This window comes from Manis javanica, chromosome 10 (assembly GCF_040802235.1).
Source record: "Manis javanica isolate MJ-LG chromosome 10, MJ_LKY, whole genome shotgun sequence".
NCBI lineage: Eukaryota > Metazoa > Chordata > Mammalia > Pholidota > Manidae > Manis > Manis javanica.
Window position 1 is genome coordinate 85,910,445 of NC_133165.1, and position 16,201 is coordinate 85,926,645.

The following is a 16,201-nucleotide window of genomic DNA, read 5'->3' on the forward strand; positions in this document are numbered from 1 at the left end:
AAGAATGAAGTAAAGGGAAGTACTTCTGCTAAGGGAAACCTCTCTGAGAAGGTGTTTAAGCTGAAATCAGAGGATGGAGGAATCAGTCTTGTAGAGCACTCCAGGCAGAAAGAACAGCAGGGACAAAGACTTGAGGCAGGCAAGAGCTTGGAATATTTGAGGAACAGGGCTAGAATAGTGTGGCTTAAATATGGCATGTGACATGCAAGGACAAACAATTTGCACTTAAAGAGAAAGGCAGGGGCAAATCCTGGAGGGCCTTATACGGGGCATCCCAGTATAGTTGCAGAGGTTGTGTACTGCACAAAGGCTCCCAATTGCCAAATTGTTTAGCCTGTGTGGCTGCCATCAACCCAGAGGAAGGGATGTCTTTTTGTAATTTGTATGCCCAGAGGGACAAGATATTATGGACAGGCCATAGCAAAGAGTCTGGATTTTTATTCTTTTATTCCAGGGGGAGCCTTAATGGGTTTTAAGCAGAGGAGGGTTGTGATCCTTTTTGGAAAGAGAGCCCTGACTGCTGTGTGAGAAGGAATGGTCCAGGGACAAGAGGGGAAGCAGGGAGGTCATTCCAGAGGCAAGAGCAGTGGAGCAGAAGGGAAAGAGTAGGAGGTGGTCTGGCTGGGGGAGGGTCTACTTAGACCTCTTATGGCCACTCCTTATATGCTGGTTACTGCCTGTGAGGACCTAATGACTCAGGAGGCTTAAGTCTCAGGCTGCAGCTCTGCCCTTACTTTCTATGTGACCCGAGGCACGTCACTTGCCCTGGGGTTGCTTCAAAGACCCAGTGATCACCTCTTGGAGATGCTTTGAGCACACACTGTTGAGGTTCCACCATGTGCAAGTAGAGGACAAGATATAAAGCAAAGAAAAAGACAGGAAAGGTCCCTGAGAGCTGCTGCAAGGATTGTCCATACTAATGGGAAGGGGAGCCAGGCCAAAATCAAAACCCATACAAGACCATTTGAGGGCTCTGCCACAGCAGAGGGTGTGACTAGTTTAGACTGGGTGGGAAGGCCTTTAGGAGGTTGAGCTGAATACTGGGGGAAGGGGATCTGAACACCAGGTACAGCAAGGTGGCCAGATCAGGGAGTCCGGGGAATCAAGATATTGAGGCAGGCAGGGGGCAGATACCCCAGCATGGGAGTTAGAATCTTATTCTGGGAGGACTGGGAAACCACTGAGTTCTAGAACAATGGAGTGATCTGTGATGGGGCCTGTCTCAGGTTGGGTGGATGATGGCTAAGGTCTCCTCTCTAGGAGACCCCAGACGCCAGGAAGGGAGGATGCCAAGCACAGTGTTTTGCACAGGGATAGTTAGGGACTTTAGATAAGCCTTGGCCACCACCTGTTGTGCACATTTGAGGGGCGCTCAAGATGCACTTAAACAAGAGGCCCAAGTTCTGAAGAGGGTGTGGGGCCTCTCGTTCAGGCCCATACATGTAAGTCAGAATCCCCCAGACTACTTCCCTGGCTGCAGGATCCAAGCAAATAAGATGTACAATACAGTGTGTGTGTGCTGGGGGCGGGGTGCGTGGAGTCATAGCTTGCCAGAGCCCAATCCTCCCCCTCAAGCAGTCACCACGCTGACACAGATGCAAAAAACCATCAATTTTATACAGTTAGTGGTTCAGAAGCAACAATATGCAAACCGGCGGAACAGTCTGTGCTGCCCCCACCCAAACTGGATGTGGCCATTCCTGTCCCCTGAGGGGCAGAGAATCCAGGACCCCTGCCCAGCAGGACCCAACTTAGTTACGGGCCCCTGGAAGGGGCCAAGCCCTTAGGGGTCAAGGCTGGGAGGAAGAGGACCAGCACCTGAGGCCCCTTCAGGGGCCTACTGGTTAACTGGAACAGTGTATGTGCGTGTGAAGGATGGGAGAACGACTGTCCATAGGCCATTTGTCCCCAAGGCCAAGGGTGGGGAGCAAGTAAAGCTGAGGAGAGGGCTTCGTGGGACAGGGATCCCCGCCACACATGGTGGGAGTTTTCCTGGACATCCCACAAGGCACTACTGACCCAGATGTAGGATGAACAGCCCATCTTTGCCCCCAAACCTCTTGCAAACCGGAGCTCGCCTGGTTCTCCCTGCCCCGCCTAACACTGTGGTTTAGGGTAGGAGCAGTAGAGCGGTCTGGGGCCTGCATTCGTGACTCAGCAGAGATAGGCCAGGAACCAGCCGTCTGGGGCTGGCAAGGACCCTCTCCCGCTGCTCTGGGATCCTGGGGTCCCGTCCGCCTGGGTGTCTGCCTCCCTCCCCCGCCCCCTTTTTGCTGGGACGAATAAATAAATAAATACCATCCCCCGCCCGCCCGCCCCTACAGCTGGCTCTCCTCCTCCTCCAGGGAGCGGTTGAGTCCGGGGATGAACTTGAGCAGCCGCCGACGGAAGCTGCGGTACTTCGTTTTGCGCAGGCCGGGGCCGCACAGGGCCTGCTCACGGGCCTCAGTCCAGAGCGCGCCCAGCGCGCCCCCGCCCCCGGGGCCTGCGCACCGCAGGCTGGCGCTGCGGCTCAGCATCGCCCTGGGCCCCGGGGCCGAGGCAGGAGGCTCGGCGGGGACGGATGAACGGGCAGGTGGCGGTGGCGGCGGCAGCGCAGGTGGGTCGGCGCCCCCGAAGAAGCACGTGTGGTAGACGGCGTCGTCCGCGTCGCCCCCGGCCCGCCGCGCGCCCCCACAGGGGGCTCGGGGCGCTGCCAGCAGAGGCCCGAAGGGCAGAGAGCCTGGGAGCAGACCCGCCCCGTACAGGCAGGAGCGCACGGACTCCAGAGTGTCGTAGATGCTCGGGTCCTTCACCACGAGGCCTGCCAGGGCAGAAAACACAGTCAGAGCGCCTGGGCAGGAGGGCTCGGCACCTTCCTACCGACCCTTGGGCAAGTCACAACCTCGAGCCCCACTTGCCTCATCTATAAAACAGGACCTAGGCACTCAAACCCTTAGGAGGACCACTTATACAAGAGCCATGGAAGGGATCTGAAACAAGCTCTTCGAGTCTTAGTTTTCCCATCTGTAAATTGGAGATGATACTATCTAATAATTACCTTCAGGGGGCAATGGGGGGCATAGCCTAAAAATGTGTGCCTCAGCACAGAGCGGTGTTGCACCCAAAGTAAGTACCTCAACAAACCTTTCTACACAACTGAAGTGACCCACCAGTTCGGAAGCAGAGGATGAATGATGGTGTCAGTAGGGGCACAAACACTTGTTCCCCCAGCCGACTCACCGTGCACCAGCCGCTGCTCCTGCACCATCAGGGACCTGTATTCTCCCCACTTCTCATACAGGGTTTGCTGCAAGACACGCCCCACTTCCCTGTCAGGAGCTAGCAATAAATTAGCAGGAGGTGGGCACAGACCAAGGGGTCAGGGAGTGCACAGAAGAATCCTTAAGGTTAAAGGGAGGTTCCGACAGATAGTGATGCCCTAAAAAAACAGTGGGACCTGCAGGGGCAGGGGCCTGGGAAGAGGAGAGCAGAGACCAGACATTCCCCAGGCTGCTTTACCTTCAGGTACTGCAGGCGTGCCTCCAGTTCCGCTTTCCGAATCGAAGTCCCATACAGAGTTTCCAGTCTGAGGGGGTTGGGGAATCAGAGGCCCAGTGAGTCCGCAGGGCGAGGAAGCACCGACATCAAGACTGTCATCAAGGCTGTCAGGGCTAAAGGAAGCCTGCCGGCCCACAGACACCTGGACATACCTGAGAACGTTGCCAGAAGCCTTGATGATGTCAACAATCTCTCGATGCCTGATCCCTTCTACGTTCAGGCCGTTGACACTGGCGATGGTGTCACCTGCCAGGCAGAGACGAGGTCAGTATCTGCCTTACACATGGGACACAATGGAAGAACTCCAGCCCCCTACTCTAGCCAGAAAGGGCAGGGGCAATAACTCCGAAGAATACTCCTGAACTCCCTCCCCAACTCCTCATGGTTCTGGGGAGACCTTGTCCAGACCCAGCACCCCAGTGCAGGGGCCAGAGCCCACAGACACCCACACCCTAAGCTCTGTCCCCAAAGACTGCCCTCAGAGTTGGTTACTTCTGACCAGCCCACAGGCTGTCAGGAGACTCAGCCACGGCAGGAAGGGGGCTGGGTGAGTAGTACCAAGCTGGGAACTGGCCCCAGACCTCAGCTTCTGATACCCTGTATCACTACAGGGCCTCCTGACTCAGGGCAGGGTAAGCCACCACATCTGAGGGCACATTTCCCATCTGTAAAAAGGGGGTGTAGACCTCTACTGTGGCTACCTTGGGGATCAGGAGGGAGTGGATATGAAACTACTTTGCAGAGTTGCAATATACCTCTTGGTAACTGGGATCTGCTGGTAAGCGGGCAAGGAAGTGAAGGTTTAGGGAAGAAGTGGTGATAGAACTGGGGAAGGTCAATTGGTGCAGTCTGAGGCTGCCCCTTCCTGGGACCTGGGGACTCTATAGATTTGACCAATCCCGAGGGTGTCTTCCTGGAGGCATCATTTCCTTGTTAGAGGAAGTAACACAGGTACCTCAGAGTTGGGCTGGGTCCAGGGGCAGGATAGGACCTGATCCCCAGTATTAAGCAGATCTAATGGGAAGTTTCTCCTTCTCCAATTCCTGCCCTTGCTGGATTGCCACAGTGCTGGCGGGGAGGCAGAACAGCAGCAGTATCTGCCATTTACCAGGCCCTGGCTCTCTGCCCAGGGAGCCCCTCACCACAGTATGATGTGAGCATCTGTTATTCCCCCATTTTGCAGATGAGACTGCTCAAGATCACACAGTAAATGGACATTTGCCTGGATCCAAAGCCTGGATTCTATCCACTCTCTCTGGCTTTCTCAAACTAGGAGGAGGAAGGGAAACTGATTTCAGAAGAGACCTCTTGTGCTCTCTGCTTGGGAGTAAGGTCATACCCCCTTCCCAGAGCCCTGTGTCCTGGACTCAGGCCCTACCTGGTGTGAGCCCAGCCAGCTGGGCAGGGCTGGACTCATGAACCCGGCAGACAAAAGTCACCATCTCCACACGCTGCTCCTCTCGGTGGTGAAGGCCGTAAGTCTGCAACAGACAGGGGGCTCCTCAGCCAGGGGTGGGGCAGGGTCCATCCACCCCTCAGACTGGCCTCGCAACCCCTCACTCCCCCTGCACCCAGCTTCTCCCACCTGGATCTCAAAGCCGAAGGTCTGGTTCTCCTCCTTCTCCAAAGTCAGCACTTTCCTACAGGAGACACGGGCCATGTCATCAAGACTGTCAGGGCTAAAAGAAGCCTGGCAGCCCACAGTGTGGCCCTCCACTGATGCTGGAGTCTGCTCCAGAACGTCCAGGCAGGGCTCACTGCCTTCAGGGACAATTTGCTCTCATCACAGGTTGTTGGAATGTCCTTTCCCAAACCAGCTGAAATCAGCTTCTCAGAGTTGCACACAATCAATCCAGCCTCCTGTGGAGGGAGGCACTGGCGATGGTTGGCCCCCAGAGGGAATGGACTAGATGTTTTTCAGCCACACCTCGGCTTTCTCGTGAGCCCCAGCGTGCTGCTTACTGAGTAGCTCAGGCCCCAAATTCAGCCCCAGCCTACAGCCGCCTCTGCTCCACAGCCTTGGGGAGAGGGCTGGCCCCACCCCCAAAGGCCAGTCACGAGGCTCAGCCCGGACCACAGCTGCTCCTCCCAGCTGCGGTGGGGCCAGCCCACCAGATGTGAGGGGGGAGGGGAGCCTCGAGGCCGCCCCTTCCCGCACTGAAGGCCTGCCCACTGGACACAATGGTCTGGAGCCACTCCAGATCCTCGCCTGCTGGGGAGCCCAGAGTTTCCTTTGCCCACCCCCACCCCCTTCCTTCCCGCCCAGCCAAAGGCAAAGTTAAAGTAGCCTCCGGAGGCCCCTCCAAGTCTCACAGCCTCAGAAAGGCCCTGGACACCCAGGCCCCTGGCTCCCGGCCTGACCCAGACACCCCCAAATGCTGAGCAGCAACTCCCCGCCCCAAGCTGAGCTCCTGTCACTGAATTCAGGCCTTTCCCTGTCTGTGCATGCTAGGAGGGGAGCAGGGTGACTGAAAGTTGTGTGTACCCCAGTGCTCTCTGGTTTTCTGGAAGGGTTGGCAAATACTTTCTGCAAAGGGCCAGATAGTAAATATTTTAGGCTTTCTTTGTGGGCCCCCTTTGGCCTCTGACATCTATTGTTCTTTGTTTTTATTTTTATAATGCTTTGGAAATGTAAAAACAACTCAGCTCAAAGGCCAAACAGGTCAACCTGGCCAGCAGGCCATAGTCTGCTGATCCCTTTTAGAAGAAGCCTGGCCCAAATCAGGACGGGACATAAGCACAGTGGGGCCTGAGGTCAGCACCTACTTCTGCCCTCACCTCAGATTCTTTTTGAAAGGACCACCACAGAGGAGAGCAGTGCAGGACTGAGATTCTGGAGGCAGGAGCAGCCAGCCTCAGGCAGCTAGACACAGCTTGCTCATGGCTGGGGCGCTCAGGGTTGCCGGGGCCGGGAGGGCTCAGGGAAGCCCAGATTTCTCCTACTCCCTCCACCTCCCAGATCCAGCTCTTCCCAGGCAGGGTAACTGGCAGGGACTGGGGGTGGGTTGAGGAGCACCTGATGACTCAAAAGTCCCTACCTCTTTCTCTACCACCCCTTTCACACAGCCCACACCCCCACCTGCCCCCACTCCTAGTGAAGAAGCCCTACTGAAAGGGTAGGAGAATGATACCCCACCCCTACTCCCACCCCATTGGACTGAGATGCTGTGTCATGCTGCCCCCCACAGCCACCCCAGCACCTCACCCTGTTGAACCAGTGCAGGGGTTGGGGTGGTGGTGACTCACCGCTGCTGTTCAGGACTCTGGCTGAGATTCTTCCAGCGGAATCCTGAGCCCTGGTGGAGAAGACAGAGAGGAAGGAGCAGGTGAGAGAAGGGCCATCTTTGGGCAGAAGCTGAGAGCCCTACTCTGCTTGATCCCTCACCTGTGCTCCAGACCCAGCCCCTCACTTTCTGTTACTGGTCTGTGTGGTCCTAGTTCCACACCTGCTTTTGTGCTGGTCTAAGTTCTTGCTGAGTGCCACTATTAGTATCACTCCATAGCTTTCTCCCTAGGTTCTACCTCTGTAACTGGGACTGTGGGGACACACAGTCTTCCAGGGCTCCAGATGCATGAACCTCTGAGCCATGTGCTGTTTCCCAGCCTTGGAGTGGGGAATGGAGTTCATTAATCCAGATAGAAGAGCCTTCACTCCAAGGGTGCATGTCTGCAGGGCATCAGGCCTCCAGACCCTGTAAGCTCAGACAGGGACTCTTTCCAGATGGTTCCAAAGGAGGGGAGGGGGCTCCTGTGCTTGCCTGTCAAGGCAGTCCAGAGACCCTCTGCCAGTTGGGTCTCTTCTTCTGATTTTTCAGCCACAGACAGTGGCTTGGAGGAGTAGGGGGTCAGGGGCCAGGTCTGGAGGGCCAGCGGTGCTAGCCTGAACTTGGGAGGGCAGGGAACAGGAGAGCCAGGCCTCGCCCCCCAAAAGTAGTTTACTTCAGGGACCAACTGTGGGTCCCAGGTGCAGGTGGCCAGCTATGCTCAGCTCTGTGGGATGTCCCAACATTGCTGTATATTTTGTTGCTTTTTAGAACAAAAAAACCTTAGATCTCAAACTTGTCCTCATGTCTCTACCTAAGGAGAGAGATGAGAAGTTCTTTATCTTGGGGGAGGGGTGACAAAGTTGAGTTTCTTGCCACTTTAGTGCCCGTGAGAAACTAAAGCAGTCTCTCTCCCTCCCTAAATTATTGGTCCATGGATGAACCCCTGTCTCAGACCAGCCCGTGCCCCATGTGCCCTAAACAACCCAGAACTTCCCCAGTTGGTGCCCCCACCCTGCCCCCGCCCCCAGACTGCCCCAAGGCAGATAGAGAAGGGGGCCCTCTTTCTCCAGAAGCAGAGTGGCGTTAAGGGTGGGGACAGTTCCCAAATGGGCCGGGGAGGAGGGACTGGGCAGCATAGAGAGACCCCTTTGTCTTTCAACCCAATTTTCATAAAATGCAAATTCTCAACAAGCTGTTCATTGTGTGGGGGGAGCTGGGGGCCAGGGGAGAAGAAGGGGGGGTTGAGCAGGGAAAGGCCACTAGCCCTCTCCCCTTAACCTGGGTCCTGTGTCCCCCTTTCTGAGTGCTCTGGTTCCCCTCAGGCCAGAGGAAGAGCCCCGCAGAGGGGGAGACTCAGAGGGCGGGCGCGGCTCGAATCCTTCCTGCCCCGCGGGTGCCCCGTGACCCCTCCCATCGCGTCCGGTCCCCGCCGGAGTCCAGGGAGCAGTGGCCTTGAACCCGGCACCTCAGATGCAGGGCAAGGAGGCAGGCCCAGAGCCCAGGAATCCGGGCGACCCCTCGGAAGGGTGAGCTCTTGGGATTCGGCGGCGCCGCTCATGCTTCCTCGGTGAGAACGCACGCGGCGCGTCCACCCGCCCTCCCAATCCCCCCGGGCTCTGGGCCCTCAACTTCTCCCGGCGAGCTGCGGGACCCCAGCCCTAGGCCTCCCCACTCCAATCGGGGAAGCCCGGGCGAGGGATCTTGGGGGCCTCGAGACACCTGGACGCGGAGAGACGGGACACAGGCTGGGGTGAAGGGCAGATGGGCCGGACAGAAGAAGGGGGATGTCCAGGAGGAGTCCCGAAGGAGAGCAGCGAGACGGGGAGGCGGCGCGAGGGGAATGGAGTGGGGAGCCACTGAGATTGGGGGCGGCGTGGAGGCGGTGACCGCGGGGGCGGGAGGAGAGGGCCGAGGGGACTCGGCAGGTTCTGAACGTGTCCGTGGGGGGCAACGGGCTGGGGAAGAATGTGGGGGACCCAGTAGACCCCGAGGAAAATGTTGTGGGGGGTCAGCAGACACAATGGGGGACGTTGAGGCCAGAGCCGGTCCCGAGGAAGGGACGCCGGAGGGGACCGAAAGCAGGGGGGTTGGGGGTGGGGGACGCACCTTTCGGCGGGGCAGGGTGCCCCCGGACACAGCGAGCGCGCGATACAGCTCGGCCGGGTGATAGTCCTCCAGCGCCGCGTACAGCTCGTCCCCAGGAGCCCCAGGGCTGGCGGCTGCAGCCCGGGGGCCCGAGGCTGGGGTCGGGGACGGAGCGGCGGGAGCGACTTCCGAGTCGGGAGCCCGGGCGGCGGGGTCCGGGGCGGCTGCCGCCTCCTCCTTCTGCTGCAGCTTCCTGAGTCGGCGGAGGGTCATGGCTCCGGCGCCCCTCAGAGGCAGCGCTGGTTCCGCGCGGCCGGGACACCAGCGGCTTGGGGATGCCAGCCCGGCGGGCGGCGGGTGTCCTCCCTTTATAGGATCGGAGAGCGGGGCGGGCTAGGGGCTGGGCGGGGAGCCGCCTCCGGGTGGCTGGGCTCCCGGAGAAGCGGGCCCCGCCCCCCGGGGGGCTGCGGTCCCAGAGCCCCGCCCACGCCGCCCGAGGCCCGGCTCCCCTGGGGAACTCCTGGGGACGAGAGCGCTCAATGGGGGAAAAACCTAGCCTGGCGGTTGAGGGGGCAGCGCATCCCAGGGCGAGGCCACGGGCCTCCGTGACACCTGGCATTGCGGGAGTGGGGAGCTAGCGGGAAGCGGAGGGTGCCTCTGTGAAGGGGCTTGTGCACGAGATTGATTTGAAATTTTAGGGATGGGTAGCTTTGGAGATTCATGGAGAATCTGGTGGTGGCGGACAGTAAGGGGTCATTGTGAAGAGGTTTGGAGGTTCAGAGTAAGGTTCTAGGAGATCCAGGTTACTACAGGAGGCTTGAAGCAGAGGAGGTGCCTGGGCAGGGGGAGGAGGAGGCCCCTGAAGGAGGGGAGATGCTCCGGAACTAACTTGCTGAAGCTCCCAAGGAGTGAGAACGCCAGGATTCTCCCTTTTCACAGCTGCCCAAAAAAAGGTGAAAGAGGTGGCCACCTTTTCCCGTATCAACAAGAAAGTGAAGTAGTGGAAACCCAAAAAGCATGCTTAATTCTGGCCTGTGCGCTCAGAAGGTGGGGAGAGATCCTTCCTGGATAAGCCTTCCTCAGCTCCCGATGTTGGAGCTGATACCCCTTTCCAGTAGACAGATCCTTACTCTGGCTTGACTCACGGAGAGGGGGATGTGCCTGAGCTGAGTGGGTGCTCATGGTTGGGGACTGTGCTCAGACATCCTCTGACTCTGTCTCAGGGACCATCCCCGGTGCTGTGCTGCAGTGGCTGCCAGGCCGTGGGAGAGGAGGGGATGGCCTAGTTGAAGCCTCTGTCGTCAATGGTGCCTGAATAAGAAGTGAGAGGAGGAAGTGGCAGGCCAGGCCTGGCGTCTAAAGAGCGGATAGCCACTACAGGGCGTCAGCACCACAAGCTGGGGGGCGCCACACCCAACATCAGTCACTGAACAGAGGCTGGGGAGGCATCGTCCCCATATGTCCCTTCTCCTCCAGTCTTCCCAAATCTGTTAGGCCTTTATAGCTGACATTTATTGAGCATTTACCATGTGCCATGCACTGTTCTTTGTGTGCTTTTACATACATATATTAACTCACTTGGTCCTCATAATAACCCTATGAAATAGGTACCATTATCATCCCTTGCAGATGAGGAAACTGAGGCCCAGAGAGGTTAAGTAACTTACTCAAGGCCACTCAGTGGCCTAGACTCAAACCCAGGCAGCCTGCCTCCAGAGCCCGTGTGACACTGTGTTCTTTGCTTCTTCATTCACCCTACTGGGCACTGGGGTTACAGAGGCCTTTGGTTTGGTAGAGAGCTGAACATGGACATGTGCTGTTGGATGGATGGTACGCGGAGTACAGAGAGGCAAGTGGCCATATCCACCTGAGAGGCCAGGAAAGGCTTTGTCTCCTACCCAACTTAGTTCACGGTCTCAGTCTCCTTGCTTCCTTGTGATTTCTCCTTGACTCTCCCTGACCCTTCCTCACTCCTGATGCCCCGGGGGCCCCTAGCCCCTATAGGAGGTGTGGGTGGGAGGGGATGCTTCTCCACCCCTCCCTGATAACACAAGTCCAGATGGCTGGAGGCTTGTTGGGTAGTGGGCAGGGGGTGGACTGGGGACAGCGGAGAGCCAAGACTGGGCTCCCTTAGTGCCCTCCTCTCCCTCCTCCCCACTTGGCACCACTAAGTGGCCATCAGCTGAGGGGCCGAGGGGGTGTCGGTGGGGAAACATGGAACTCTATTGTGAAGCATTAGCCCAGATGGCCCCCTGGCCCGTCTGCTGCCTGCTCCTGACAGATGGCATCTGTGATGGGGGTGGGGAGGCGAGCAAAGGCAGAAGAGGGGATGGTTTCCATTCTCTTCACTCCTGTGCTTATCCCTAATGGGACTTGCCTCTTCTGGGACGGATCCCTGCCCCACCTATCCCAGAGGGTTACCTAATAGACGCCTTTCTGTCTGAAACCTGCAGAAGTAGATGCCAGGGGCCTCATAGCACCTGTGTCTAACAGCCCTGTTGAGACGTTTCTCCTTCAGGCTGATGTGGTCTCCTTCCGAGACTTCCCCTCAGTATGAAGGTCAGGCCTCCAAGTGAGAGGCCACCCCACAGAGGGAGGCACATGTTTTCGCCTCCTGCCAGGCAGGGTGCCCTAGAGAACCCTAGAGTAAGGGCGGGCCCAGGAAATCAATGTCTAGTAGGCTCATTGCATGATTTTCTCAAATCCTGGAATTTCAGGGCCAGAAGGGATATTATGTTGTCTAACCCTATTTAACAGGAGGTTAACTGAGGCCAGGGAGGAAGCAATGGTGGCAGAACAGGCACTAGAACCCACTAGATTCCAGGTCTCCTGGCTCTGGAGATGTTTAATTGAGCTGCAGGTAGCTCCCCTGTGAGCTTAGAGATCCATGCCTGCTTCCCTTTTCCCCATCTCCCGTATCCCTAGAGAGGTGATGGGAAACCTAGGATGCCACATTATGGGGTGGTGATGCCCTCTGGTGGCTGTGAGTTTCTTGGTGGAAAATCTTCAAACCAGCCTCTGAAGGGCTGTCTGTCTGGCTGGTGCCTGCCTCCACCTGGAATCCCAGCTGGGTCTCACGACTCCTCTCCCACCTGCGAGGCTGTGTGTGGCACTGAGACACCAAGCTCCACTCTGGTCATGGAGCTCTGGAATAACACACCAGGCACCTTTAGGAAGTTGGTTTTTGCTCTCAGCCAGGGATGCCTACAAGTGAAATTCTTCAGGGATGGGCCGACAGCCAGTGGGCCTTCCTGGTGTAACGCCACATGCCAGACAGTACACGGGGCCCTAAACCTTTGCCTTTTATCACCCTCCCCGACTTCCTCCTCCATCTCAGTCTCTTGCCTAGCATCTGCTCTCATCCTATCTTCTGCAGCTCCTTAAAGCTTGGGGGTGGTGGGGAGCATGCTGCATGCCCTGCAACAGTGTACTAGGACACCTCCCCTCTGCACTCCTCCCTCTGGAAGGCCTCCTTGCAAAAGCCCCACAGCTCTGGCTCCTCAAGACATCTGCACTCAATCTGTACCTTATTCCCAGAGCAAGTCCCTGTCTTTCTGAATGAGCTTCCCAGGTTTTGCTTCCTTTTGCTCCAGGTGCACTGGCTTCTAGCTCTCAGGACAGGGCTTGGCCTGTGGTGGGGCACAGACAGCAGGGGCTCAACTAACGGACAAGGCCTACATAAGACCCCTTCTCTTTGGAACAAGCCCTTGAGCTCAGATACATAGCAGTCAACAGTCCCCCATGGAGGAAGTTGGGGAGCTGAATCTTGTGCCCACCGATTTGCTCAAGTTCTAGGGTACCATCAGGAAGTCAGGGTACATGGGGAGATAGTTCCAGAAGCTCAGGCCCTCTTGAATCAAACTTGGTGTCAGAGCTCTCACGTGGTCCTTTCATCCCAGAACTGGCAGAAGGGGCTCCTTTCTGGGTATTACCACGGCTGCTCAGCTGGGGAGGGGGAGAGATGGCCAGGGCCTCTGCTGGCTCTCTGGTCAGGAATGAGGGGCTCGGCCCCCAGCTGCATGACAGTGAGGGAGGCATGACAGCCGGTGGGCAGCTGACTGGGCAGGGAGGGATTGATTTTCTTAATGGCGACTACTGCCTGACAGTTTCCACGGGATAGTGTCTGTGTGTGGTGCTGGGGCCCAGAGTAGCCCAGCCCCAGGATGGATCCATCACAGCCCAAAGGACCGATTCTAGGGGGTCTGGGGTAGGGGAAGGCAGATATGGCAACTTATTAGGGTTGGATGTGGGTAGGTCCTGGTTCTAGCCCCACTCAGGGGCCAGGGGCCATCTTACTTCTGGGTGCAGATGGCAAGGTGTCTCTGACTTGAACAGGTTAGACGGGCAGAAGGAAGGGAGGGTTAACTCTCCAGCTTTCTTTACAGCATCCACACATTACCCATTAGACACAGGCTGTTATTCTACCTGCCTCATTTTAGAATGGGTACAGATGTGGGGGCAGAAAATGACAGCTCTCAGGGCCCCCGACTTCCCTTCCTGGAGCGTCTCTCTTTCGGTGAACACAGCTGCTCTGGTGGTCCATCCCTGGTTCCCTGTCCCAGGGGAGAGACTGTGCACCAGGCTGAGGTTCTCCCATCTACTCCAAACTGCAATGACTCCCCTCTTTCCCCTTCCATTCATACCGGAACGTGCCCCGAACCTGTGCATTCTGCACCCTCTCTCCTTTCCTCCAGCTGCTCCCGCTGTACCACTGCCCTGGCCTCCTACGGTCTGCACTGTGATCTTTCCCAAACACAAAGAGGCTCACATCACTCCCCACTGTCCACTACAACAGAAATGACTAGGAGATTGTAACTTATAGGACAACTCCATATAAGTATGATATTAAGAAAAATTTGGAGACCAAGTCCAGACTCAAGAGAAAAACTTACTCATTAGCACAGTCTGAGGTAGCTGCTACAGGGGATGTGATGGCACTGGTGGCCCCAAGGATGAAGTATTGATTTCTCAGCAGGTGACAGCTCCAACAGACTCCCTCACTGCACCCCTGGCTCCACTGCTTTATTCACTGCTTTGACCTTGGTGACATGTTCTTGAATGGTGACTTTTTGACTAAACCCCCTCCTTCTCCTCAGTCAGAAGGCTAATGCCTGCAACAAAATAGATGATGTCAACTCTCTTGACCCCAATCTGTCTGTCCTGTGTTCCCAGGGCATTCTGTGTCTGCCCCTATCACAATACATACCCCACTCCATTGTAGTTGTCTACCTACTAGGCCACCAGACAGGGAGCACGTGGAGGGCTGCGACACATGCTTTCTTTCCCTAGGCACCTCATCTGTGCTTTCATGACGTGTTACATATTGCTCTGTAATGAAATTATAGAACTTGCCTTATTGTTCTCTCCATACAAATCTTTCTCCATCTTGAAGGGCAGGGACCACAGATTGTTCATCTTTGTATTCTGCCTACTTCTTTACACACCAAGGTTGCTCAACAAATGCTTTTAAATAGAGCCTAGTCTATCTGAATGTCCTCAAGCCTTCCTGCCCCATGAGCCCCCATCCTGGGCTCCAAGGGAGCATTCCCAATGGACCGAGGACCATCTGCCATATTCCTTAAATCCCATCCTGTCTGACCAAAAATCTCTGGGTATGTTTGGTCAAACACATCTAGACATTGCTGTGAAGGTATGTTTTAGATGTGATTAACATTTCAACAGTAGACTTTGAGTAAAGCAGATTATCCTCCATAATTTGGATAGGCTTCATCCAATCAGTTGAAGGCCTTAGAAGATGGAGGTCCCCTGAGGAAGAAGGAATCCTGCCTCCAGACTGCCATAGGACTACACCCTATCAGTTCTTCCTGTCTGCCTGAAACCCCATTGTATCAATTCTCTAGCCTGTCGGCCTGATTTCAGACTTGCCAGCCCTCTAGATGATGAGTCAATTCCTGAGAATCAATCTTTTTCTGTATTTATACATACATCCCATTGGTTCTGTCTTTCTGGAAAACACTGACATGCCATCCCTGGTTCGAGCCAAAGCTTTCTTTCCACCCTCAATCCTTCATTAGGCACCCCTCATCTATCCCTGAGTCTCTTGAATTCTACTACACTAAATTTTGTTTCGGTTGTATTTAGCAAGCATGTTCTTGATTATAAAGATCAGAGGACATGGCCTGGTAGGCAAAGAAACTTAAGATGTATGAAACCCCAAAACCTAAGCTTGGTGATACACAATTCATATGAGCTCAGGTCTCTTGTGTCATGGGCTTTGTATGGTGAAACATTGTTAGTAACTTTCAAGAGCACATGAAAAATAGTTGCCATTCTGGTTTTCCAAATGGTAAAGCTGAACCTGCAATCCATAGCCCAGTGAATTTAAGGTGGAGGCCTGGCAAGATGACTGATTTTTCACAGGATATCTTTTGAACTAGGTTGGGATTCACTACAAACCACTTCACCTTTTCTTCTGATAGACAAGTAGACCAGAGATACAACAGCCACAAATACCTTGCCACTTCAGCAAAGCACCTGGGCTACTGGTGTTATCTTTGTCCATAAGAGAATTATGGCCAGGGCACAAAGGCAATTTAATTGCCCCAGTTTATTGGGATATATGCCAAACTTAAAGCCAACTTCTAGAGGTAAGTAATTTTCTCGCGCCCAACAGTCTTACATGGGAGAACAATGGAAAACTCTGGGTAATCATCAGAATTTTAAAATATTGACAGGTTGGAGCAATGGGCAAGTTCTCTGGTAAAATTTAACAGGGTAAACATGTAAGGTCCTGCACTTGAGTTCAAAATACTAACTTCCCTTATATAGGATGGAGGAAGGAGAAGGTAGCTGGATTTTACTCACCCCAACACATGAGATGCAGTCCTGGGATGTGACCTGCAGGTGTGAAGCAGTGTGCAATTCTTTTGCTAGTCTGTACTGTCAGCTCATGCCTGGAAGGAATGTTATGTGTCCTCTCTGGCCCCAGGCTCCAACTAGGTTCAGTGGAGAGCAGCCAGCATGGGGCAAGAACATGGAACCGTGGAGACAGGATGGTGGGAGGCCAACAGGCAGCAGTCTGTGGCCAGACATCCTGGACCCAAGGTCGTCTCCATCCCTGTGAACTACACGGGCAAATTATCTGACTCCCTTAATGCTCATTTCCTAATCCACAAAGACATGATACTAATGCCTACCTCATACTTTGTTTTGGAGATTGAAGCAGTTAACATACATAAAGCAAATTTTGGCACACACTGCTTAGCACACTGAGTTTTCAGTATTTGCTAATATTAACTGAAGAAACTCTAAGCTTTGCCAGTTTCATGATAAATGACAGCTGTCTTCAA

General features: G+C 55.3%; 1 protein-coding gene and 1 long non-coding RNA gene across 3 annotated transcripts in view; one reads left to right on the top strand and one right to left on the bottom strand.

Moving 5' to 3' along the window:
• Positions 1–1,596: 1,596 nt before the first annotated feature.
• TAMALIN (trafficking regulator and scaffold protein tamalin) lies at positions 1,597–9,279 on the bottom strand. 2 transcript variants are annotated; one of them, XM_073213503.1, is made up of 8 exons: positions 8,913–9,270; positions 6,787–6,836; positions 5,126–5,180; positions 4,919–5,021; positions 3,693–3,786; positions 3,502–3,568; positions 3,223–3,289; positions 1,597–2,803 (listed from the first exon to the last, which is right to left on the bottom strand). In XM_073213503.1, exons 1-8 carry the CDS (start codon positions 9,162–9,164, stop codon positions 2,319–2,321), a joined length of 1,173 nt encoding a protein of 390 aa, XP_073069604.1. In that variant the 5' UTR covers positions 9,165–9,270; the 3' UTR covers positions 1,597–2,318. The 2 variants fall into 2 exon arrangements, with proteins under 2 accessions (XP_073069604.1, XP_073069603.1); XM_073213502.1 differs by having other exon boundaries at positions 3,223–3,321; positions 3,502–3,786; positions 8,913–9,279.
• Positions 7,104–16,201, top strand: part of LOC118967233 (uncharacterized) — a 69,819-nt gene continuing 60,721 nt past the window's right edge. Inside the window, exon 1 of the long non-coding RNA XR_012121490.1 lies at positions 7,104–8,373. This is a non-coding gene — a long non-coding RNA (uncharacterized lncRNA). The remainder of the gene's footprint in view (positions 8,374–16,201) is intronic.

Excerpts from the sequence above, each read along its gene's own strand:
- TAMALIN (XM_073213502.1), bottom strand. The coding sequence starts at position 9,164 with ATGACCCTCCGCCGACTCAGGAAGCTGCAGCAGAAGGAGGAGGCGGCA. Across the intron at positions 6,837-8,912 it reads GCACCCTGCCCCGCCGAAAG|GGCTCAGGATTCCGCTGGAA; the intron begins GTGCGTCCCCCA and ends CTTCTCCACCAG. Across the intron at positions 3,322-3,501 it reads CACGCCTGCAGTACCTGAAG|CTCCTGACAGGGAAGTGGGG; the intron begins GTAAAGCAGCCT and ends ATTTATTGCTAG.